This window comes from Euprymna scolopes, chromosome 21 (genome assembly GCF_053919585.1).
Source record: "Euprymna scolopes isolate OS-2025 chromosome 21, ASM5391958v1, whole genome shotgun sequence".
NCBI lineage: Eukaryota > Metazoa > Mollusca > Cephalopoda > Sepiida > Sepiolidae > Euprymna > Euprymna scolopes.
Window position 1 is genome coordinate 71,772,828 of NC_136502.1, and position 27,873 is coordinate 71,800,700.

The window sequence follows — 27,873 nt, forward strand, 5'->3', positions numbered from 1 at the left end:
TTTTTTTTATACTAAATAGTTCATCATTTATCAAGGTTAAAATCCAATCAAGGAAAAAGGTTAGTGAGATTCTCAGTTGGATGTTAGAACAGTATTATGAAAGGACTCAGAATGATGCTTGATTAATTCAGAGAAAGCTTGACAGATATTTGTTGTCATTGGACATGAAATGACCATGTTGTAGCCTTTAGGGATATCACTATTATCAGGAATTCTTCACACCGCAACAAATGAGTCGCATGTGTTTTGTTAGTAGCTATGTTGTGTTGACATGCTATGTCTATAGTCGTGGTGTGTAGATTATTTTCTTTCTTTTTCATTCTTTGTTGGTTTAATAGCCACCGTCAGGTGAAGAATGCGTTTTACTCTGAGGTTTCCAGTTATATTTCTTATATTAGATTAATTGTTAAAATGTTTTTGCTTATAATGGAGGGTATGACTACCAACATTTGAGCAATCTTATTTATAACTACGGTTAGGACAATCAACCAATGAGAAGCCTCTGACCTCATTATAAAAATATTGAATTTTGGATTCAATTCAATTCACTGTCAGTCTCCATCTTTACATGACTGGATCTACTGCTGCCATCTTTGAGATACTAGCAAACGAGCAGACGGTAAAAATTGGAAGGAAAAAAAGGAAAGAGTTTGATTTACTACCACCATCTTTGTTCAACATAATATCTCAACAATTAACAGATTATGGGCTCAGCCATCAACTTTGCTTTGACAGATTGGAATCTGGTGAAATTTCTGGGTATTTAAGGATACGGAAACTACACAAGTTATTCAATCTTCACCAGAGAATCCTAACAACCCTGAAATTTTTTTATATTTTTTTAATTGGAATTCATTATTGAGATGAGTATTATTTATATTAATTTATTTATTGCAGACTATTATTCTCAATAAATAAATTAACCCCGAATTTATCGAAAAGAACATGACTGTTTTTGTAGAACTGATTCAATGTTTATATAACAGTAGTCTGTCTCTAATTATAAGAGATGCCTTGGATGGATGTAAAGCATTGAACATATTAAGAGAACATCATCTAAAGGGAAACTGAAAATTATATCTATATCCAGAACTAAGGTCTCTAAAACGTAACGAAGACGAGACTATTACTGACTGTTATGAGGTCAGAAACAACAGCAAATGCATTAAAACTCTTGGATGAAATAATAAACAATAGCCTGTTAATCTCAATGACACTTAAGGGACTTACAGCTGATTTTAAACCATTATAATGCAAAAAGACAAACCCATAACTTTCAGTGAATTTAAAGTGGCATTGTTTAGTTACGAAGAAACGAATCAGATGCTCGTGAGCAATAATAACATAATCATGAAGTTCAAAAATGCTTCTCAAAAACTGACACATCCAAATTACACATCTCACAGCAATGTTTTCCCTAAAAGTAATTTTCCCAAGAAAAAGAATAAAATTATCTGCTATAATTGTGAACGATCCAATCACAAAAGTTTCTAATGTTGTTATAAAAACTTAGAAGTGGACTCCATCAAAAACGTTAAGAACTTTCATCAAGAACATACATTTCTATTCACATGTAACTTTGGCAGTACGACAAAGAGTAAAAATCTTCTTGTAGACTGTGGCATTACAGCACACGTTATCAAGGAATCTGATTTGATTAATTTTGATTTGAACTTTAATCTACAGAATCATTTTGTCGAACTTGCCGACGGTAGTCAAATAAATGATATAGTCTTGAACAGAGGTGATGTTAAAATATCCCTAAAAAATAATAAAGGTGAAATTTGTAACTGTATTCTTAAAAATGCTCTTTTCATACCTACATTTAAGCAAGACATTTCCTGTACAGGCCACCATCAAACAAAGCACGACTATAAAGTTTGGTCATAACAAGTCAAAATTGATATATACTGTATTTGACATTAAAGAAAATGGCCGACTATATTATTTAAAAAGTATTGTTCCCTCAAAACCCGCCTGTTAGGACTTGAAAACCTGGCATAAAACTCTTGGACACTGCAATACTGCTGATATTAAAAAATTACCAAATGTAGTCGAAGGCATGAAAATAATACCTTCAGACGATCTCCCAAATTGTGATGTTTATGCACAGGGATAAAATGATGAAATATATAAGCAAAACACCAGACAAAAAGGCCACAAAAATTCTCACACGTGTACACTGTGACTTGGCAGGCCCGATAAGTCCAATGGGAAGAGATAATTTCAGGTATGCATTAAATTTTTTTGACGATTATTCAGGTTTAAATCTGACACTATCCTCGCCACGAAAGAATATTTAGCTGACATTGCCCTGTAGACTCAGTAAAATGTATTCGTTCAGTCAATGGAACTGAATTTACTAGTAAAGATTTTGAACTTCTATTAATTAACAATCGTATTAAGCACGAGAAATCAGCACCTTATTCCTTATTTCAAAATGGCACCACTGAAACAGCATGGCGCACCCTTTTTGAGATGGCAAGCTGTCTACTTATCAAATTGAAATTTGGTTTGAACTGCTTCACATTCATAGAAAATACCTGTAAACTAAATAATAAAAGTGAAAAAGGTATTTTCATAAGTTACAATGAAAGCAGCCTGGCGCACTTAATCTATTTTCCAAACTAAATGCCGTAAAAAAAGTTAGATGTGTAAAATTTAATGACACATTTAATTTAAAAGTGAAGAACCAGTGGACGAAAAATGTGAGGAAATATCACCTAGTGTTATTTTTGCAATAAATCTACTGATGTAAATATTAACCCGACATGTGGATACCCGATAAGGGATAAAAAAAAGGCCAGATGTCTTAAAAATTGAAAAGCTACAAGACTATGCAATAGATTACTGTTACTTGTTGAAAAGCGCACCAGAAAGTTATACTGAGACAATTAAGCTATGCAATCTGAATTGGAAGCTTTATCTGAAAATAATACGTATAAAATGGTATCGAAACCCGAGGATAAGAATATAATTTCTTCTCACTAGATTTTTACAAGAAAAAAATCACGGCCTCTGGTGGTGAAACTTTTAAAGCAAGATTTGTTGCAAAAGGTTTTTTTCCAAATTTCTGGGTTCGATTATTTTGCCAAATTCTCACCAACAACAAATTTAACGACAATTAGAATTTTATTGCAACTTACCGCTCAATACAATCAATGTAAAAAACACTTATTTAAATGCTCCGATTGACTGTGAGGTTTATATTTACCCCCAACCCTTGCCTGGATTTAAAATGAAAAATAAAAATTTTGTATGAAAACTGAATAAGTCACTGCAGGGTATAAAACAAAGCGTTCAGAATTGGAATCTAACACTCCATAATTATTTAGTAAAACAAAAATTCCGTCAGTGTCCTGTAGACATGTGCATGTATACCAAAAATATAGATAATATATTGTTGATTTTGTTTTTTTGGATTGACGATATATTACTCATCTCAAACTGTGACAACACTTTAAAAGATGTTAAAAATAAATTAAAGAAAAAATTTAAAATGGCCGATCTTGGACAGTTGTCAGGGTTCCTTGGTATAAAGTTTACTTGAGAAAGCGAAACTATAACAATGAACCAATCATGGTACATTGACAAAATCCTGCTGAAGTTTTGAAATGGAAGATTATAAACCACGTATAACTCCCGTTGAGATTGATATAAATAAAAATACAGAGACGAAACTAAATTAATAGACAATCGATTATACAGAGAAATTATTGGAAGTCTGATCTATTTGATGACTGCCACTAGGCCTGATATATGTTACACTGTAACAAACATATTTCAAAACTTATCAAAACCGACAATTAAGTGCATTCTACTCATGCAAAATACTCATTCTACTCATTGTGTGCATTCTACTCATGCAAAATAAGTCCTTCATTATCTAAAAGAAACCAAGGAACAATCTTTAGTATTTAAAAAGTCGACAAATCCCCTAAATTTAGAAGAATTTTTAGATTCATATTTGGGTAATTCTAAGGATCGAAAAAGTATAATGGGATACTGTTTTAAACTGTCAAAGACTGGACCTATGATCTCCTGGAAAATTAAAAAACAACAAATTGTTGCCCTTTCTATATGTGAGGCAGAGTTTGTTGCACTTATGTACTCAGCACAAGAGGCAATTTTTCAAAACTAAAATCTATTTTAAAACCCGATCTAAGTAAAAAACCAATAGCAATTCATTGTGACAACCAGAGTAGTGTCTTATTAGGAAATAACTATGATTCATTAAAGGTCAAAGCATATTGACACCAAATATTATTTCATAAGAAATGAAATCAGTAAAAAATCTATTACTCTTAATTATATAGCATCTGAAAACAATATAACCGACATTTTGACTAAATTTGTAACAAAGAGAAGATTAAAACATTTTTTGGAATTTAATCATGAATAAATCTATTTTTAGGAAGCCAAAATGAGAAGTGGAAACCACAAAAAAAAAAGATTATAAATTGTCCAGGTACAACGATAAACTATAACCATTTTTTTGTCTTCCTAACCAAATTAAACTAAAACTATCTAACAGAATGTTTCAAGTTTTTGTTTAACAAAAAAAAAAAAAAAAAAAAAAAAAAAAATAGATTGTATATTTTTCAAATATACAATCTTTAACTATATAGTCTTTTGTAGAATTCAGGAGAAATCACACATGATGTGATTACTTCCCTTTAATTTTTAAGCATATTTGGTGAGTAAGAGAAAAAATGTTCACTCTAAAAATTTTCTTAGCTGATTCAAAATAAAATATACTTGTGCCAATAACATAGTCAGAGAAAGTAAGAAAAAGTTTTTTTTGTTTTTTTTACATGGAGTTCACCACTTATCAAGGCCCAATGGCCACTCGGGGATAAGGGTTATTGTATGTACAGTAATCAAAGGGATAGTGTAGCAATAGTATTGGAGAATTGGTAAGGTGTCATTACTTGGGGGGGGCGGTTCATCAGGAATTTGTTTGTGTTGGACTTGAAGACATCCAGGTTGAAGTCGGGAGGGAAACAGGCAAGCGGAACAGAGTTCCACAGGCGTGCAGTTCTAAGAAAGAAGCTTTGTTCATGGAATCTACGTTTTGATTTAGGCACAGATAGGGAGTGGGGAAAATTATTGACGGTGGTTTCAGCTAGTCGGGTGTTTTTTGAAAAAGATTGGCGAGGGGGGACCAGAGAATGGAGCTCAGACGAGCACTTGCCATCGAAATAACGATAGAAGAATGACAGGCTCGCTACGTCTCTTCTGTGGGAAAGAGGCTGCAGGGTAGAGAAAAGGGTATCCCCCACCAAGCCACGAAGTAAGCCAGTCCAAATCAAGTATCGCTATATCAGACAGATTACTACTTGGGCCTGACTTTTAAAATTTGATAAGATAAATTTATATATTTGATACTATTGCAGAAGATTTATCATGTCAGAGGTAGTGATTTTAAAATCCACAGCCATATTTGGAACCTTTCTTCGTACATCAGCATAGAAAGATGTCACAAAAAAGTTGTAAAGAAATGAATAAATCAGTAATAGTGTAATTCTAACATATAGTGAATTGATCTATAAACTTAGGTGAAAAAAGTCACTCTTAATTCCTCTTTATAAGAATTACACCAACATTCACAGCCTTATTATGTCATCCAGTGTTGCGTTTTTATGTCATCCTCATTTTTAATATTTAAGAAATTTAAAGTTTTAATCACTCCAGGCTAAGATTTCTTTTACTACCATTTATGCTATACAGAAATTTGTAACCCATTAATTCTGGAAAATCCATTGCTGAATACCAGCTTTCCATAGCATTAAGAGAATATATCATACAAGCGCAATTTTATGAATACAAAACTGAAATCTTTTTATTGCATCCCTGAAGTTTATCTTGGCTGGACTATGACAGAGCTAAGACAAAACTGTAGTGCATTTATTTTCAATATCAGTTCTTTCTGACAATGGTTTAAAAAAAAAAAAAAAAAAGAAAAGAAAGTGTTATAATTTTTGTTCTTTCTGTCTGGCACATCTATTAATGTTGCAGAGTCAGATTATGTATGGTTCAACTCGGACTCTTAGAATTTTAAAATATACATCACTTTATTTTAAAGTCATCCAATATTCAAACTTGATTCTTCAGAGATGAAAAAATCTGATTTTGAGCTATAGCATTCTTATGAGTGTGAACCTTAGTCTGCAACCTTGATGCACATATGAACAAAGTTAAATGTTTGAATCTTCTGCAACCTGTATCTTTTTATTCAAAGATCAGTCAGATTAATTTATTTCTTGTTTTTTACACCTATGTCAGTTTGACATGTGTCCAACAGTCGTCACTCCCCTTTTTATACAACGTGTGATAACATGTGATACTTTGTTGCCACCAGCTGTCATTCAGGGATAATTCCACATCAACAGCTTTTACCACTGGAGAAAATATTAAAAAACAACAACCTATGTTCATCTTTGTAGTTTCATAATGCCTTTTTGAAACACTATTATTTTGGCTGTTGATGACATTACAAATTAAACCAATTATCACTTAATGTAACAAACATAAGAAATATTACTCCATATATGCATGTTATTGTTGGACCACTAAATTCTTGGTTTGCTTAGCATTGCTGATGATCAGCAATGCTATCCTGAACACTGTAAGTGTAATCCTGATTCATAACCTATTATTAGATTTACATTCTCCAATAGGAGTTTGTTTTTTTGCAACAGTGTATCCTATGAATAAACAATTCTGTCATTAAAAGAGAAGTAAAAAGAAATGATACTCACAAGACAATGACGTCATCAAATGAAATGTCAGTCATGCTACGATCTACACTTGATATCAGACTTGTGTCATAAATTTCTGTGCCAATTTTGATCAGGCAAAAAACAGCATAACGGCGATGATCTGGAAAAAAAACAAAGAAACAAAAACAAAGGTGTTTTTTTTATTAACTTTTACATGTTATCTAAAAGAAAGGAAAGGAATGAAAGAAATTATAGCATGATTTGTACGTATGCAATATTTGTATTCATTGTAACAAAGTGAAATAAACGCAAATTCATTTTGATGCAAAATTTAAAAAATAATGCACCACATCATGAACAGTTGAAATCATTCACAGAAGTCCCAAACGTGATTCTACAGTCAAAACATATTATGCATGTAAGTTATGGACTCTGGTAGTTGAGCTATGGAGGATGAATACAGGCAGCAGTGGTAAAGTGATGCTTCAAGAAAACCTTGAACATCAGAATTGAGAAAGTCTGTAACATGTGAGTCACTACAAATATTTGTTGACCAAGGTGATCAAGAATATGCTAAGATGTAACAAGCATGTAGCAAGATCACTTCAAGATAATCCTTTAACAGTGTAGATGAAGAACAGTCACTGCAGACCATAAAAAAGGTGGACCTACGACATTGTCAAATGAACATTGTTACAATCAACAAAGGATGGAATTTGTTCTTTTATCTGCTATATTTTCCTTTTGAGGATCCTTCAGATTATCAAGTTAATTGGTCATTAAAAAAATGGTGCTGAAAGTCTACAATCAGTTGAACAAATCAACGGCTGTTATTAAAGTGGAGATTGCTTGGGAGATTCTCTTCAAAATAAACCTAATTGATTTTCAGTTAATTTTTAGAATTAAACACTTTTTTAATAATATAGATATTTCAAAAGAAAAACTGCAATCATTATGCATCACTTTAATGCATAATGAAATAATATATATAACTACAAATGTGATTAAAAATAGTTTGAAAAGAAAAAAATATTTACAGACTCAAAGTGAGCAAATTTTATATGTATCTTATTTCAATATTGTTTGACTACAAAATTGTGTTTGTAATCAAACAAATACAAAGAAATTTTTATTAGGATTTAAAATTTACAAAATTTAACTTTAAACAAACAGCAGAGTTATGAAAAATAAAACATTCATTTTTGATAGAAACAGAAAAAACGAACCTCCTTTATTCTTAAAATGGTCAGTGTCTTTCCACATAAGAGGAATTCTTATATCTGGAAAAAAAAAAAAAAAAAAAAAAAATCAAACAAAATCATGAATTGATAAAAAAAACTGAAAGTTCAGAATTTGTAAAATTTTTTTCATTCTTTACAATTTCATTTTTTTTAAATTACATTTTCACCCCAAACAAGGCACATTGCCACTTTGGTGTAGGGGGCTACTATCAGGGGCAACCGCTACTGGGATACTATGTAGGGAGTTGAGCAGCAACATGTTGGTTCACGTTACACTTGAACTTCTGCATGTCAGTACAGTTGGGGAAGCAGGGACCTGGAATGGAATTCCAAAGTTTAACGGTTCTGGGGAAGAAACTACTGGAGTAGAAAATTATTTTACATCTAGGGATCTCTACTGTGTAGGGGTGGGATTTAGCTGCCTGTCGGGTTTGTCGAGGGTGTTTACATCATGGGGGCACAAATGCTTGCAGTTTGTCAGAGCATTCACCATTAAAATACTTGTAGAACAGGCAGAGGGATGCAACATTTTGTCGATGGGACAGAGACTGAAGTTTAGATGACAGTTCAGGACCTATCAGATTGGCGACTCTCTTTTGAACTTTGTCTAGGAGCGAGAGACTAGCAGCAGATGCACCATCCCAAATATGACAGCAATACTCCATACATGGGCGAATGGTGGCCTTATAGAGGCACAGGATACTTTTGGGTGTTAGTAGTTTTCTAGCAGGGTAGAGAGAGCCTACCTTCTTCGCAGCGATCCTGGTAATGCTTTCAATGTGATTGTTCCAATTCATGTTTCCTGTGAACGTTAGGCCAAGGAGTTTAAAAGATGTACTCTCAGATAAAGAGTCTTTGGCCATTGCTATTGGTGGTAGAGAAGGTTTCTTGTAATTATTAAAAGAAATAAAGCTTAGTCTTGGCAGCATTGAATGTTACCATCCATTTTTGCCCCCATTCCATTACAGATTGGAGGTCATCCTCTAGTGTTTCTGTCATTTCTTTAGATATGTGTTCATTTGTTTTCCTATGGTGTCTGTTATAGAGCGTGGTGTCATCAGCATATATACCCATCTCAGAGGCAATTTTGTCGGGGAGGTCATTTATGAATATTAGGAATAATAGAGGTCCAAGGATAGACCCTTGAGGCACTCCCACATTTATATCATATTGTTTAGATGTACGATCGTCGAGAAGTATTCTTCCAGTGATACTGTATGATCTAATTTTCCTGAGGAGACCCTCATGCCATACCCTGTCAAAAACCTTAGATATATCTAGATCTACCACTCTACCCTCCCCCCGCTTTGTCCAGTGAATGGTATATACGTTCTGAGATTACAATTAGGATGTCTGCTGTGGAACAGGCTTGCCTAAATCCATATTGTTGGTCAGTCAGAAGTTTAGCATCTGTAAGAGCTTGGTTAATTATGGACTCAAATATTTTGGCGAAAAGTGGGAGGAGGCTAATGGGGCGATAATTTAATGGGTCAGTTCTTTCACTAGAATTCTTGAAAACTGGTACCACAAAACAGTTTTCCAGCAGTCCGGCAAGATTCATTTATGAAAATGAAACTGTTTTCAAACAAATTTAGAGAAAAACAAAAAACTTAGCTATATATATTATATAACGATATTAAAGCAATCTAAAAAGTGTCATTTGAATTTATTCAATATATCGTGATTAGTTTTGTTGTGATAAGGTGTCAGTGTCCTCCTACACACAAAAAAACTCAAAATCTTCTTAGTGACATGCAATATGGTTTCCGCTTTGCAAGATCTACAGCAGATGTGCTAACGGTTATATCTCATAGGATCAGTGAATCTCTTGACAAAGGCTTCCTTTTCAGGGCAATTGCTCTTGACATATCGAAGGCCTTCGATAGGGTATGGCATAAGCGCCTACTTTTTTTTTTTTTTTTTTTTACACAGTGATCACCACTTATCAAGGCCTGGAAGCCACTCAGGGATAAGGGTTATTGCAAGTACATTACGTTAGTGAGGAGATTTGCTGAAATGTTTACTTAAGGGGGCGGTTCATTAGGAATTTGTTAACATTGGACTTGAAGACAACCAAGTTGTAGTCCGGAGGGAAGCAGGCAGACGGAACAGAGTTCCACAGGCGTGCAGTTCACAAGATTGCCAGCTACGGTATCACTGGAAATGTTTTCTCTATCATTAAATCATTTCTCTCTGATAGGTTCATAAGAGTAGTGGTTGATGGGCAGAAATCAGAGGCCCACAGTATTAATGCTGGAGTCCCTGAGGGGTCCATCCTGGGCCCAACTCTCTTCCTGATCTACATCAATGATCTCCCAAAAAACATACTTAAATCATTTGTTTACATCTATGCTGATGACACGACCAGCTACGGCAACACATCAAAGGCCGTAAATGACAAAGTTCTCTCTAACTCTCTCTCCTCTGATCTTGAGCGTGTGGTACAGTGGGGGAAGAGGTGGCTGGTTACTTTTAATGCATCTAAAACCAAGCTTCTATCTTTACATCATCAATACTCTGATCCCCATCTGGCATCAATTGAAATGGATGGCTCTCGTCTTGGGGAGACTCCATGTTTTGACAAGCTTCTGGGTTTGACCTTTACTCCTGATCTCAAATGGAACACGTACATCAGGTCTGTTGCCAAGGACGCTGGGAAAATGGTGGGATCCTTCTACCACTCCAGAAGATATCTCACTACTGATGCAATTTTCTATCTGTATAAAACCCAAGTACATCCAAGGATGGAGTACTGCTGCCACATCTGGGCAGGAGCTGCTAAAAACAGCCTATCCTGCCTTGACAGAGTACAAAATAGACTTCGTGGTTTAGTGGGGGATGCCCTTTTCTCTTCTCTGCAGCCTCTCTCCTACAGAAGAGACGTTGCGAGCCTGTCTTTGTTTTATCGTTATTTCCATGGCAAGTGCTTGTCTGAGCTCCAATCTCTCGTCCCCCCTCACCAATCTTTCACAAGAAACACCCGTCTGGCTGAAACTACTGTCAATAATTTTCCCCACTCTTTATCTGTACCTAAATCCAAACGTAGATTCCATGAGCAGCGCTTCTTTCTCAGAAGTGCACGACTGTGGAACTCTCTTCCGTTTGCCTGTTTCCCACCTGACTACAACGTGGATGTCTTCAAATCCAACATAAACAAATTCCTGACAAACCGCCTCCTTAAGTAAGACACTATCAAATCTCCAATACTAATGATTACTACAATACTATCTCATTGATTACTGTATATGCAATAACCCTTATCCCTGAGTGGCCTCTGGGCCTTGATAAGTGGTGACCCCCATGTAAAAAAAAAACAAAAAAAAACAGTGATCGTTAGAATGTGATTATGCCATATTTCTCTAGAAGTATCTTCTTAGCTTTCAACTGTAACTAAAATTAGTGTGCAAATGCAATTGCTGCTGTTTATATATTCATACTATAAGTCCAGAGAGAACTTTATACCATTTCACCTGAAATGCATATTTTCAGTGTGTGTGTGTGCGTGTGCATATATTTTAACATTAATCATTAATCTAAAATTTGTTATATATTTGTTAAAACTTACTACTTTTGCAATAAAAAAATGATATTCTATTCAAATATACATTTATTCAAAATGAATTCTTTGATCAATATTTTGTCATTTTCACAAATAAAAGGATAATTATTCAAGAAAGAAATGTTGGGAATCCTTTTCCCTACAGAAAGCAAAAATAACAAGTTTTATTTTATAAAAAGAAAAAACAATCCACAAATTATAAGAAAAATGAAGAGCTATACATTTTATATCTCTTCTTTACTTCAGAAGTGTGACTCAAAAATAGGAGGGGGGGGGGGGCAAGTGTAAATGCTCACCTGAGACGCTGACTTGAGCTTTACATGGTGTAAGGTTGCCTTCCACTGACCTGCATAAAGTGAAAAAAGAAAAAAAAAAAAAAGAAAAAAAAAAGCAGTGTTTTCATTTTCTATAACATTCAGAATACATTTCTTATTCATTGGCATACTCATTTTTTTGTATGCAGTAGATTACAAAAATGGATAATGAATATTAATAAGTTCAAAAGGAAGAGAAATAATCACAAAGGGATTTATTAAAACATTAAAACTGTTTTTTCTCTTTGTTATTATATGAATAATATTTCAATTCGATCCTGGTCTTCGTCAGGACCTGGTGCTATCAGTCAAGCTGTTTGAAGATACTGACTTTCTAACGTGAAATGCACCAAACATTAATGTTATTGTGTTTTTTTTTCCTTTCTCTTGCATAACCCAATCATGTTCTGCAAAGTAAAACACAAGAACAACAATTTTCGTCTACAAAGCAACAAAATCAAATATTATGAATATATATTTGAATATATAAAAAACTTGAAGCATAAAAACTTTTTTGTCTAAAATTAAAGGATTCAGCAATACTTGAAATGGGTTGATATACTATGAAATAAAACACCTAAACTTCTTCAGAAATTTGTAATCATTTTTGCAATTTTAAGCTTTACATTTTATTCTGTTGATAGAAGTAATTATGGAGTGTTGAATTAAATCCATTCACAAAGTTAATTTTTAAAAAGTTTAACACAAAAACTGCTGCTTACTCATTTCTTGAATCAAAGTATTTGTTTTTTAATGTCTGATCTGATGTTGGAGAAACAAAAAACTTCTTTTGTAAATGGCTATGTGAAATCAAGTATGTTAGACATTTATGGCATGAATGTCTTTTACCTTCATCTTCAAGGCTCTCATCATCACTAGAGAATTATTATCCTACAAGTCTCCTTCCACTTTTCAGTAAAATCCTTGAATTATTAATCAATTTAGTGATAGTCAAGCATAATGGATGGTCGCAATTAAAGATACCAAGATGAAGCTCCCTCTTCTACACAACTACACAAAACCTTTCCAAACACCAACTGTCATGGCTGATAGTACTCTTCTAGAGATTCCAATACTTCTTAGTCTAACATTCTCAAGCAACATGAGCTCAAATAAGTATAATAGAGATGTTACCAAGTCTGCTGTAAAGAAAGTAGGCCCTATCAAGCTAGAAAATATCTTACATCTGATCCTACATCTCTATAAAACCAACATTCGCCCATGGAGTATTGCTTACTGGCTTAACTGGGCTAGTGCACTAAACACTAACCTCTTTCTCCTGGGCAGAGTACAAAAAAGAAATAACGACTTGATACATTCTGTGCTGTCTGCCATGCTCCAGAACCTGTCACATCACTGCAAAGTTGGATTATTGTGTTTATTCTACAAGTACTTCCATGAAATGTGCTCCATCCAACAAATTCATTGCACTTGTACCACCTCAATATAAATACTCTTCATCACCCAATAAGCAGCAAAATCCCACCCATTTACTGTAGAGATCTCTAGATGGTAGAAGTTTTTTTTACTGTAATAGATTCTTTTCTCAAACCATTTGCCTTTGTAATTCTCTCCCTGCGCCTTGATTTTTCAATATGAAGAAATTTAAATGTAATATGACCTAACATTTTGCTGCCCAGGTCTCTGCTAAGACTGCCTCCCATTATAGTAGCTTCTAATGCTTTAGTGGCAATAAACTTTATTTGAGGTGAATAATGACATAAGTATTTGTATGTCACTGGTGCTGCCCTGGGATTTTTTGTTAACTTATTATTTTAACTATGCTGCTAATTCTTTTTTAACAATTTTTAATAGGATTTTGAAATTTAAATTTAATTATTATTCAACCGTTTGGTCATTAAATTATTAATTGAACCAAGTTGTTATAAAACTATAAATCCTTTTTTTTAGTTAAATATTACTTTAATTTCTATTTATAAAAGTTTTGGATTCCATTGCAATTATTTAATATGTGAAGATTTGCTAAGAATTTTAAAGCCAGTTTATTCAACAATTTTAAATGCTTCCAAATTCTTTTCAAATTTCAAAGAACAGATACAAAATAATTCATTCTCTTTTATCTGTTAACAAAAAGATTAAATTAGCTGAATTGTTTACAAAGGAACTGAAATGCATTTTGGTAGATTTAACTTTGTAATTATTATTGTTTTTAACATGATTTAAAACACTTTATTTTATGTTATTTCATTTTTTTTATTTCAATATTCAATTAATAGTAAATAATGTGTAAGTCACACAAAGACGAGAAATATAGACACACATGAAGTTGTTTCATAATTTTATTAAGATACTAACTGGTTGTAACACATAATATAAAAATGTGAAGATTCTTTGTATTATGCAGCCCTTAGAGAGTAACATCCTTTTTGTATGTTCAACTTCCACAATGAAAACAGTCCCAAATAATTTGCAGCAATCTTATAATGTAAACAAAACCTCCACCTATTTATCTCCCTTTTCATACCGACATTCCCCCATTCCTCACCCTCACTTATAAAAGTTATATTTATCTTGAGCAAAAAGGAAGCAATACGTACATATTTTTACCCATCACCTCAGCAGTTGTACGTCTTTGTAGTTCTCTCATGTAGCTAATAATGCGAGAGTTAGTGGTGATGAGGTTTTTGGCTGCCTCCAGTTTTTGGGACGGGTTCTTGGCAGCGGCCAACAATTTTGTGGTACCCTCACGCATCTTAATCTCATGGTCAATCTTCTGTTGCAAATCTGTGTCCTGTTCGAAAGAGAATGAAAAAAAAAAAAAAAAGAAAGAAAAATCAATCCAGAATTTTATTAAAAAATATCAATAAATTAAGATTCAACTGAAAATAAAGAAAATCAAATTTTAATGAAGGCCTTCAGCTGAATTTTTTCTAGAGGTGTCCTCATACAGGGTGACTAAAAAAAAAACGGGCCCCAACTCTACTTAGGCCCCGTATTTAATCATTATAAATATCTCATTTAGTTGAAGTCAATTTAATCATTATAAATATCTCATTTAGTTGAAGTCAATTTAAAAATAGAATAAATAAAATTGACAAAACAAAATAAGTCAATACTATTTAATCACTAGGCACCTCCAAAAATATGTGTAGAAACGCCAACGTTTTTCACAATATCGTCAACGTCATCATTTTGTGTATATTATTTTCTGTGTCAATTCTACGGATGTTCATCGGCACTATAATAGTTTTTTTTTTTTTTGCTATCGGATTTTCATATTTACATTTATATTATATTGATTAAGAAAAATTAATAATTTAAAATATATGTATTCATTAATCCACTTGGCTTATATTTTTCCCTATACAATAAATAAATGTATTCTATCATCTGCAAAATGAAACTTATTTTTTAAATAGTTTTTTTTCTTTTTTAACAATTGCATTGAAATTGTATTTCAAACGAACAAAAAAAAAAAATAAAAATAAAAAGGTTATCAATTATTCTAGTCATTTACTTATATTAAAAAAATATACACTGCTCTACTATATGTAACACAATGAAACCGGTAATAGTTTTCTTTTTATATTGTTTACTATAAATATTTGTATATTAAATAAAATATATTAACATTTGAACAGTATTATTCTTATTTTGTATTAAATAAATCTAATGTACTTGTGTTACCGTGGTATTTTTAAAATCATATTTTTATGTTAAATTCGAGTTTTACAATATTTTTTAATCAAATTGTTAGATGAAAGTACAAAATAGTTACAAAATTCCCTCCCCATGTTAAGAATGACTTTTTAAATACTAATTTTGTTATTTTAACACGGTCACATAAGTGCATAAGTTCCCCCAAAGAAACGTAATTCCTTATATATTACAAAAAAAAAAAAAAACTAGTTCGTGATTATATCTGCAGGAAAAAAAAAACCCGCAACAATAAAAATTTACACATTACTTGATAAACTTTTTATACGTTTTTTATGCAGAAATTTATGAATAAATAAATATTTATAATAAAAAAAAAAAATGGTTAAAAAATAATATAAGACTTATCTTTTTGTAAAACAAATAGATTTCTTTTTAACAAGAGTTAACTGTATTAAATTAATTTTAACGTCTTCTCTGTTGACAAAAACTTTGTAAGTAATGGTATAGTTAATTACTGGCCTCCAAACATTTATTTGAAAAAGGTGCAAAAATAAAGTTGACACCCTTACAATTAAATCTATCAAATCAAAACAATTTTTTGGGGGGCCGATGTTGGATTTCCAATTTTAACATTGCCAAGAGTCATATTCTATTATATGAATATATTTTTTTTTAATATTGGAAACTTGTTATAAAAAATTATATGTTTAGACTTCATATTACGGAATATTAGAATTTAATATCATTTAAATCTTTTAAAAAATTAATTATTTTTTAAAATTCTATTTTTTGTTGTAATTCAAATACGTATATTATCGAGAAAAATATTCCCAAGAAAAAGCGTTGATTTTTTTCTTTTTAAACATAATATTGATTTTATGTCCAATTTTATTTACAACTTTAAAGTAAGTGAAATAATGGGTGTTTTTATATAACTATTTTTTAATTATTTAAACTCTTCAGCTTTCAAAAATGTTGCAATTTTTATGGGCCTAAATTTATTTTGTTTAGTTTTCATAACATGAAATATAGGGAGGAGGAGGGGGGTGTAGAACACCTAAACAAAAATTTTCCCCTGATATATTTAATGAAACCTACTTTTAATATGTAAGTTAATTTAAAAATTAATAAGTACCAAAAATTTCAGGAAAATCTGACCATTAGTTAATTTTTGCTAGACTTTTTAAACATGGGTATGTTTAAGGCTTCAAAATCATCACTACATATGAACGTTGTTTTAAAACGTTCATAATGTAAACATGATTTTAGTCTCACATTTTCATTATTTTCGTATGCTGTAAGAATTTTTTTGGAAAAATTAGGAGTTTATTTGAAGCTTCTTTTAAACGGTAAAAATGTTAGGATAATAATATTAAATTAAAGTTACATATGGGGAGGTTAAATCTGTGGCACACGTTGGAGGTACCTATTAATCACAGATGCAATTGCCCCTGAAAAGATTATTGGAATTAAAAAAAAATTTTTTTTACTTAAAATGACTGAAATAGGAGATGAATATCTGATATCCGGGAGGATGCCCCATCACCAGCAAAAAAATAAAATAAGAAAATCCACGGGTCAGTGGATGAGTGCATTTACAGAGGAGAATATAATATTGATACTTAAATATTTATTGTCATTTTCCTGTCTTTTCTTTATGAGGTTAAAGATATAGTATGTATCGGTTGTATAAACAGTATTTACTTGAGGTTGTATTAGTCCTATTAATACAACCTCAAGTAAATGGCAGTTTCCTTTGATGTTTTCATCCTGGGCAAAGGCCAAAATAAATAAACCTGTTTTTGGCATAGAATTCGTTTCACTTTTATTCTATGTTGAATAGAAAATAACCGAATCTTACAATAATGAAAGAAGAATAAATATATAAGTGAGAGGAAAAGAGAAAGGAGAGCGACAGAAAGTGAGTAAAGAAGAAAGAAGAGGGAGAGTAGGAGAAACGGAAAAGAAAGGGAAAGAAATGAGGAAGAGAGGGAGAGAGAGAGAGAAGTAAATAAATGAGGGAGAGAGAGAGAGAAGTAAATAAATGAGGGAGAGAGAGAGAGAAAGAAAGAAATGAGGGAGAGAGAGAGAAGGAAGGAAATGAGGGAGAGAGAGAGAAGGAAGGAAATGAGGGAGAGAGAGAGAAGGAAAGAAATGAGGGAGAGAGAGAGAGAAGGAAAGAAATGAGGGAGAGAGAGAGAGAATGAAAGAAATGAGGGAGAGAGAAGGAAAGAAATGAGGGAGAGAGAAGGAAAGAAATGAGGGAGAGAGAAGGAAAGAAATGAGGGAGAGAGAGAGAAGGAAAGAAATGAGGGAGAGAGAGAGAAGGAAAGAAATGAGGGAGAGAGAGAGAAGGAAAGAAATGAGGGAGAGAGAGAGAAGGAAAGAAATGAGGGAGAGAGAGAGAAGGAAAGAAATGAGGGAGAGAGAGAGAAGGAAAGAAATGAGGGAGAGAGAGAGAAGGAAAGAAATGAGGGAGAGAGAGAGAAGGAAAGAAATGAGGGAGAGAGAGAGAAGGAAAGAAATGAGGGAGAGAGAGAGAAGGAAAGAAATGAGGGAGAGAGAGAGAAGGAAAGAAATGAGGGAGAGAGAGAGAAGGAAAGAAATGAGGGAGAGAGAGAGAAGGAAAGAAATGAGGGAGAGAGAGAGAAGGAAAGAAATGAGGGAGAGAGAGAGAAGGAAAGAAATGAGGGAGAGAGAGAGAAGGAAAGAAATGAGGGAGAGAGAGAGAAGGAAAGAAATGAGGGAGAGAGAGAGAAGGAAAGAAATGAGGGAGAGAGAGAGAAGGAAAGAAATGAGGGAGAGAGAGAGAAGGAAAGAAATGAGGGAGAGAGAGAGAAGGAAAGAAATGAGGGAGAGAGAGAGAAGGAAAGAAATGAGGGAGAGAGAGAGAAGGAAAGAAATGAGGGAGAGAGAGAGAAGGAAAGAAATGAGGGAGAGAGAGAGAAGGAAAGAAATGAGGGAGAGAGAGAGAAGGAAAGAAATGAGGGAGAGAGAGAGAAGGAAAGAAATGAGGGAGAGAGAGAGAAGGAAAGAAATGAGGGAGAGAGAGAGAAGGAAAGAAATGAGGGAGAGAGAGAGAAGGAAAGAAATGAGGGAGAGAGAGAGAAGGAAAGAAATGAGGGAGAGAGAGAGAAGGAAAGAAATGAGGGAGAGAGAGAGAAGGAAAGAAATGAGGGAGAGAGAGAAGGAAAGAAATGAGGGAGAGAGAGAAGGAAAGAAATGAGGGAGAGAGAGAAGGAAAGAAATGAGGGAGAGAGAGAAGGAAAGAAATGAGGGAGAGAGAAAGGAAAGAAATGAGGGAGAGAGAGAAGGAAAGAAATGAGGGAGAGAGAGAAGGAAAGAAATGAGGGAGAGAGAGAAGGAAAGAAATGAGGGAGAGAGAGAAGGAAAGAAATGAGGGAGAGAGAGAGGGAAAGAAATGAAGGAGAGAGAGAGGGAAAGAAATGAGGGAGAGAGAGAGGGAAAGAAATGAGGGAGAGAGAGAGGGAAAGAAATGAGGGAGAGAGAGAGGGAAAGAAATGAAGGAGAGAGAGAGGGAAAGAAATGAAGGAGAGAGAGAGAGGGAAAGAAATGAAGGAGAGAGAGAGAGGGAAAGAAATGAAGGAGAGAGAGAGGGAAAGAAATGAAGGAGAGAGAGAGGGAAAGAAATGAAGGAGAGAGAGAGAGGGAAAGAAATGAAGGAGAGAGAGAGAGGGAAAGAAATGAAGGAGAGAGAGAGGGAAAGAAATGAAGGAGAGAGAGAGGGAAAGAAATGAAGGAGAGAGAGAGGGAAAGAAATGAAGGAGAGAGAGAGGGAAAGAAATGAAGGAGAGAGAGAGGGAAAGAAATGAAGGAGAGAGAGAGGGAAAGAAATGAAGGAGAGAGAGAGAGGGAAAGAAATGAAGGAGAGAGAGAGAGGGAAAGAAATGAAGGAGAGAGAGAGGGGAAAGAAATGAAGGAGAGAGGGGAAGAAATGAAGGAGAGAGAGAGAGAGAGGGAAAGAAATGAAGGAGAGAGAGAGAGGGAATGAAATGAAGGAGAGAGAGAGAGAGGGAAAGAAATGAAGGAGAGAGAGAGAGAGAGGGAAAGAAATGAAGGAGAGAGAGAGAGAGAGAGGGAAAGAAATGAAGGAGAGAGAGAGAGAGAGAGGGAAAGAAATGAAGGAGAGAGAGAGAGGGAAAGAAATGAAGGAGAGAGAGAGAGAGGGAAAGAAATGAAGGAGAGAGAGAGAGAGGGAAAGAAATGAAGGAGAGAGAGGGGGAAAGAAATGAAGGAGAGAGAGAGAGGGAAAGAAATGAAGGAGAGAGAGAGGGAAAGAAATGAAGGAGAGAGAGAGGGAAAGAAATGAAGGAGAGAGAGAGGGAAAGAAATGAAGGAGAGAGAGAGGGAAAGAAATGAAGGAGAGAGAGAGGGAAAGAAATGAAGGAGAGAGAGAGAGGGAAAGAAATGAAGGAGAGAGAGAGAGAGAGGGAAAGAAATGAAGGAGAGAGAGAGAGAGGGAAAGAAATGAAGGAGAGAGAGGGAAAGAAATGAAGGAGAGAGAGAGAGAGGGAAAGAAATGGAGGAGAAAGGGAAAGAAATGAAGGAGAGGGAATGAAATTAAGGCAGGAGAGAAAAAGAGAGACAGGGAAAGAAATGAGGGAAAGAGAGATTCGATAATTTTTTAGATGAATATAGGAAGAGGAATAATGATGAGGTGAGTATTACAAGTTCCTAAAAGAAATGTCACTTTGTTCAGAAACTCAGCTGAAAGACAAGTTTTACAGGTGAGAATCCAAATTACTGACGATCAACACCTCTGAATTTCTAGTTATTTTTATTCAATGGATAACTCTTTTGTTTATGTTTTCGAAACGAACAAAAAATAAAATTAAAGTAAACTCTAAAAAGGTTATTTTTTTTTAAAAAGAATAATTAAAAATAATCAAAATTTATTCATTTTGCTCAAAGCAAAGTGTCAGCATACCATAGTATATTACAGTAATATTGATGAATGGGAAAGTCTATGATGGCACAATAAATAAGAGGCAGGAAAGAAAAGTTCAAACGTAACAAAATATTATTCAAAAAGAATGTTTGAATAGTTTCTAAGCAGACGAGTTGAAACTACAAAACGATACCTGTCGAAAACAGATTCTTTTCATAAAGACACAACAAAGTTGAATGTTTTCAAAATATCTAACTTGACTCAGTGAACTTTTTAACTTGGCCATTTTCAACCAAAAGAAAAATAAATCGTTCATTTTTTTTAAAATGAGAATTCAAAAACAGATATACTGATTTATAAAACACTAGCAAGGGTAGCTGGCGTTGACTGGGGGCATGGAAAATAAAGTAGAAGAGTTTAAAAAAAAAAAAAAAACGTGTATAGCATCTTCATTGTCCTTCCACCTCTTTAAAAACTGGTTCAATACAATAGAAAGAAAAAATTCTTACTGAATGTTAATCTATTTCCAGTGTTATTTTTGAAACAACTATTAATACAAATAAAAAGAGTAATCTTTTTACCTCTCAGTGTTAATCAACCAAATTAGTGACACTAAAGAAATGAATATGACACCATTTTATTTTATTATAACCAGGTGTTGGTAAGAATTCGATGATGTTAGTTTTGTAAGTGTATCTCGTGTGATTTCTGACTTTTAGTTTCTCTCTCTCTCTCTCTCACACACACACTTTCCTTTATATAATGGAAAATTTACTATGATACTCGGTTAAAATTTGAACCCACAACACAAGGAGGGAGAGGGGAGGCGCTCGATAATAGCATATAATGAATATTAAATGCTGCATTCCTTAATATCAAATATCAGTCAACTTCCTGAATATATTTTATTAAAATATTTACAGTTATTTAATGCATTTTATAGTTTTTTTAAAGAAATTTTCTAAAATAAAAATAATTAAAAACACATTTTTAAGATTTAAAAAAATTATAAATGCATTTTCATTAAAATTGAAATGAAATACTTATAAGCAAAGCAATCTTTAAAAAACAAATTATTTCAAAGAAACAATTACTAACCCTACCAGCTATCCTATTTACTTTCATCCCCATGAGTTAGACACAAGGTCAGTGTTTAATGTGGGGAAAAATATAAGACATTTTTTTAAAAATTAGCTCGGTCAATGACGGAAAAAAAAAAAAAAAAAAAAAAAGATATGGTGTAATATGAGAATGGATTTTACACTTGCCAAAGACGAAGGGGCGTTTATTTATGCCTCCATCCATGTATGATTCTGATAATTAAAAAACAATGTTTTTTTTCTTCTACTTTTCCCTTCTTTAGCACATCAGCAACCACCAGATTCTTTTAACAATTTCATCAACAATAAAGGCCATGCAATTCATTCTTCATATAATAATCACAAAATTGGTCAATATTTCCCCCAAAAATTATTTTGCTTATTTTTTAGCATACTAAAGTAACTTGTAGTATTTAATTATTTTCTTGTTAAAGAATTTCTAATGTTTATATGAATTTACAATGAAAGTTTACCTAACCCTAACGCTCACATGAAATCTATTTTCAATTCATTTTTGTCTTATATAAAGTAAAGCTGGTCTTTTCCTTTATTTTTGTCATCAATAGCTTTCTTCCTACAGAATCAATATTTGATTCTGGTTTGTCAGTTCTTTTGGTGAATTGTTGCTGCATGTTAAGAACAATAAAATGTAATTCGATTTGATTTCTTCCTGAAAATACTTTAACCAGTTTGGAAGTTCATAAACTGATTCACTGTTACGTCACAATTGTGTAAACACTTTTATATTTCTTGTTTATGTAGATTAGTCGACTAAAACAACAAAAATTGTTTGACAACTTGCAGCCCACCATGAGCAAAGAACCGTGGGATGAGGAAATACAAGCCGTGAGTAACTTTAATACGCTTAGGAAAAATATAAATCCATAGCACCTTTCTGTCTACTTATGGGTACATTAGACTTTCAAGCCTTTAAAAAGTAACTAGTCTAAGAGAAAGAAAAACACTTCTGACCACAATTAATGATTCACTAAAGAATAAATTCATGTGTTGAAGGTTTTCTGATAATTTCCGATCATGCGATAAAGGGTAGATTCTCTATTGTCACAGTAAAAGCAAATCTAGATGCAATTTGGTTATAAAACACTTATCCTAAAATATGATGAGAGAGAGAGAGAGAGAGAGAGAGAGAGAGAGAGAGAGAGAGAGAGAAGGGTAGTGATAGAACTTACAAAAAGAAATTGAGAATTTAAGACATTAATTATCTGTCTCACAAACTAGATGACTTTACCTAGGTCTACACTGACCTGGAGTTATCATACGAGTCTAATCTATGGATATAAAATCTTTCCTTGGGTGTGATATCAAAATGCATCTATCTATCTATCTATCTATCTATCTATCTGTGTGTGTGTGTGTGTGTGTGTGTGTGTGTGTGTGTGTGTGTGTGTGTGTGTGTGCGTGCGTGTGTGTGTGTGTGTGTGTGTGTGTGTGAAAATCATGAATAACTAAAAGCCCACACCATGAATAAAAGTGAAACATGAAAATCTTTAAACAGAAAAACTTGAATGGTTGCAATGACTGGAGCCAGAGTTAAATAACCTGCTACTGATATGCTGCAATGTTCTAAATCAGAAAGAAAAAAAAAACTAAAACTTTAAGTGATTTTCTTACCTTTTCAGATTTGTAAAGATCATCATATGAAACAGTCGTCATTACAATGTAGTAATAATCCTAGTACAATTCAGAATAACAAATTTTATCTGTGTTTTATATTAGTGATAACACGTAATTGTTTCTCCTCCTCACTAGTTCTCTTGAATCATTAGGATTTGAAGTGAAATCATGAAAGCTTTTGAAATAGAGAAAGAAATGAGTCAGAAAGAATTTGTGGCGAGTCTGTCAACACAATAAAGATTAGAATCATCCCAACAGGAACTCAATCCGAGAAGAAATGTTTGACCAGGAAGGCGACAATTTGTGTTCGGGCATAGTTGACCAGACATGTTTAAAAAAGGAGGAAAGAAAAAAGGAAGGGCAAATCGTACAGAAAACTGGTAGGAGTGGTAAAAAAAAAAAGTATGTATAAACTGCACAACATTTATCTACATATATCTATACTCATATAAATCTGTTTTTTTTTTGTGTATTGATATTCATATAAAAAAATAACTTTTTTTCTGTTTATTTCAAAAGAAAATACAACTTTGTTATATATGGGTTGTGGAATTGCATTCATCTGCAAAAGATCTAGCTTATTTACATATTCTTTTAAGCATTTATTTTAATTAATTCCCTATTAGTTTTTTTCGTTTTTCTCATGGGATGATCATCTTTAGTTAACTATTACATGCAATTATATTCATGCAAATATTTTACATGATTTATACTTGCGTAATATTTACGTAAAATGGTTATAGTAAACACAAACTTTTTTCTATATATAGTTATGCATGTATATATATATTTATTTAAAAACTTTTGACTACCAAACTCCTGTCAGATTTTGGTCTACAGACATGAAACTTAATATATAGGGTATTCAAACCCACATAAAACTTTATATTTGGGTTTTAACTGGAGAAAATCGGTGCAAAGGTGTGAAAATTAAAAAAATGGAATTTGCCAAGTGAAGGTCAAACGACGGCATTACGAATATGCATGCGTAACGTAATAGCTATTGGTCTATGTTGTAATTTTTAGCCTTGCTATGTCTTCATAGCTCAGGCATTAACGTCAAAGGAAAAAGTAAATCATAAGTTAAACGTTTTGGTTTCAATTTTTGGTCATTTTATTTTAACTTTTTAAATCATTATTATATATTGGGTCCAATATAATATAATAAATACCAAATTTGCGTTAATCAAAATATCATATTTAAGAATATTTTATGACTGAGCAATGCCGAGCGGCCTGCTAGTACAAACATATTTACAAACGAATGTTAAAAGAAATGAACATTTTGGAATAGCTACATTCAATATTTTTATTGAACTTTAAATTTTTTTCCAATTCTTTAGATTAAAAATATAGAAAACATTCAAAATTAATTGAAGTTTTGATTTAATATTATCAAAGTGTTCGACTTGCATAAGGTATCATCTGAGTCTGAGCATGATCATGCAAATGTGTATAAAATATATATAACAAAAAATATTAATAAATACATAAAAAATAATATTAATACATACATGTTCCGATGAACTTACTTCTGTACTCTCCCCTCTCAAAGGAAACACCTACAAACAACTTGCAACAAAATCACACCCATTCACTGTAGAGGTCCCTAAATACTAAAAAATAGCTTCTTTCCTCAGACCATTTGCTTTTGGAATTTCCTCCCATCTTCCTATTTCTCCAACAGTACCAAAATGCTAAAATATAAATGTAATGTGAACAAACATCCTGCTGCTCAACTCCCCACTTAGGTTACCACTATCACAGTAGCCCTTTATGTCTCAGTGGCTATATGCCTTGTTTAGGGTTAATAAAACTAACCAGAAAATAAAATAAAAATTTAATCTTCCCTGAGAAATGAAAATCGATCAATGCCATCATTTAACCTTATATTTAAAAATTCATTTTTTCAAATTTGTATTGATCCATAGTTATTAGACCTCAGTTAAGCAAAATATCATGAATTTCAATTTCTTCTTAAGACTCCTAAAATTTTAGATAAATTAATTTTACCTATCCTGATAACTTGCAGTTTTAGACCTACAGAAATATTACACACAAACTGTTTTGATGTACGTGTGTCATAGAGTCTAATATCTGAGTGTGTTTACGGATCCATTGAAATATGTGGACTAATTTGTGGTTAAGTTACATTTTAAGATAAAACTAATTTAAACAAAAAATCAAGAACAAATTTTCTTGTGTCCATCCAATTGACACTTTTAGCAATGAAACTTATTTTTTAACTTAAACATGGCAAATATACTGACCATTTGATTTCCAGACCAACAAATACTATTTCAAACTTGTGAGAGACCACAATTTTGATTTTAAAACTTTCATGACAGAGCATCGACACATCTAAAGAATTCAAAAGTGTTTTAAAAGAAAAAGAACAGCTATTCACATATAAAGGAAAAGATACATTATATTAATTGATAAGAGTTGGGTTGCATTTGTGTATGTAGTGAGGATGGGAAGAGCCAGGTAGAAACCTTAAACTGGTTGATCCAACAATGGAGCTTGTGTTTGTGAGCTGACTTCATTTAAAAGAAAAAGGCTGAATGAGGAAATATTGTCACTCCTTTGAATTAGTTGTTTGGACAGAGGCAGGAGAACCCACACTTATTTTATTATATGCATTTTCTCCCTCTGACCAGGCATTGTTTGACTGAACTCCATTTAAATGCCCCTCCCACATGTCCCTAAAAAAAGTTTATAAAAATTAAATATAAAGGCCTTGTCCACTGTGCATGTTTAAAGTTTTTTTTTTTTTATATATATCTTCATGCTTACATACTTTATGATAATCCATTGCTTAAAAAGATATATATGTATATCATCATGTTTCGCTATTTCCAGATTCGCTTAAACCAGATTGTACACTAACAAGCATTCTCATGACCGTTTTATGAACCTTACTACTTCCGTGTTGGCTCATGTCAAATTGGAAGCAGGTGTTTTGCATTGTGACACCATCATTAGAAGATTTCAGTAAAGGGTTCACGGGTTACCTCTATGTGCTTGTTTTTTTTTGTGGGGGGGGGGTTCAGACACCCCTTTTCTTCATGTCTTTGTCACATTTAAGAAACCCCATCTACCCCCTCCCCGTATGATAACTAAAATATCAGAAGGAGGCTAACAGGTGCTACATCTTTCTCAAGAGTGACCTGAAACTATGCAAGGCAGGGACGTTTATCTCTCTGAAGTAATATACACCTAAATATATACACCGACTAGTATTCCTAAATGTTAAAAGAAATGAACACTTTGGAACAGCTACATTCAATATTTTTATTGAACTTTAAATTTTTTTTCAATTCTTTAGATTAAAAATATAGAAAATATCCAAAATTAATTGAAATTTTGATTTAGTATTATCAAAGTGTTCGACTTGTATAAGGTATCATCTGAGTGATCATGAAAATGTGTATAAAATATATATAACAAAAAAATAATATTAATAAATACATGCTCCGATGAACTTACTTCTGTACCCTCCCCTCTCAACAAAAACATTGCTAAACAACTTGCAACAAAATCACACCCATTCATTGTAGAGGTCCCTAAATACCAAAAAATGGTCCAGTATAGAGTAGGGAGGGGGGCGGTTAGAGCAGTTATGAATTATAGGGGAAAATAGGAACTACTTCCTCTAATGATATTGGCAATGGTGATGATTTCTCTCCTAGGATGAATTGCAGGATTTTATTATAAGGCCTAAACCTGTCTATAATGAAGTTTTAAAGTTACATAATGTAGTGGATAATAGTCTAGACAATAAGTTTTTATGTGGCATCTATTGCTGCAATCCTACGGTAATTTGGTCCAGAGGGGGAGTTTCTGAAATCAAAATATTATATGCAGGAAAAGGAAGCTATTTTCAATTTTAATAATAATAACAACAAATAAATAAATAAATATATAAATATATATATATATATATATATATATATATATATATATATATATATATATAAAATAAAAGGAACTTTGTGTGTCTGTGAGTTCATTCCATATGGGCTTGAAAAGTCTGGATCAATTTTTATGAAATTTCTCACAAAGATACTTTATGTGCCTAGCAGTGTTCTTAGATAGGGTTTGTGTTAGAATATCTTCAATAAGTATTGATAATCGATAATCAAAATAATATAATGAAAGAAGGAACAGGCGATTTTAACCAAAGTTAACATTTTACACAGCCTAGCATCACAAGTGCATTTGATAAGTTTTATTACCACACAAGCCGAAAGGCCCAACATATCAAATCAACATTATGTTTGATATGACAAGGGCATGCTTGAAATGAATGTTTCTGTTTAAAGCATAATTTCACAATGATATTGACCTTTTTCATTTCAAACTTAAATCCAAGCCATTATCACAGCACAACCAGTAATGCCAAGCATATAAAATAAACAGTAGGTTCTTTGATGACAAGGACACATTCAAAATTAATATTTCTGTTTAGAGCACAATTGAATCAATTGATACTTGACTTTTGCATTTTAAACTTTACTGCAAGCCATTATATATAGAAATAATTTTATAAAATCAACAGTAGGTTCTTTACAGTGCAATGTAGCCTGTAATATATTTGAACTTAGTCACTGTGAGAGGTATGTGAAGCTTCCCCCAGGTGCATTGCGATGGGTTCTCAATCAATCAATTAATTTGAAAAATGGGATATTTCATCGATTTCGATGACAATAAAAATATTGGAGTGTGAAATATTTATTGATCATCATTAAATCCCAAGCATCGTAGGGTCA

General features: G+C 32.9%; 1 protein-coding gene across 2 annotated transcripts in view; it reads right to left on the reverse strand.

The window, feature by feature from the left end:
• Positions 1-27,873, reverse strand: part of LOC145242476 (rhotekin-like) — a 384,744-nt gene that overhangs the window by 16,417 nt on the left and 340,454 nt on the right. For both annotated transcript variants that reach the window (XM_080105534.1, XM_080105535.1), the window contains 4 exons: positions 14,395-14,588; positions 11,819-11,868; positions 7,949-8,002; positions 6,762-6,882 (listed from right to left, as the gene is read on the reverse strand). In XM_080105534.1, coding sequence (XP_079961660.1) covers positions 6,762-6,882; positions 7,949-8,002; positions 11,819-11,868; positions 14,395-14,588 — 419 coding nt within the window. The remainder of the gene's footprint in view (positions 1-6,761; positions 6,883-7,948; positions 8,003-11,818; positions 11,869-14,394; positions 14,589-27,873) is intronic.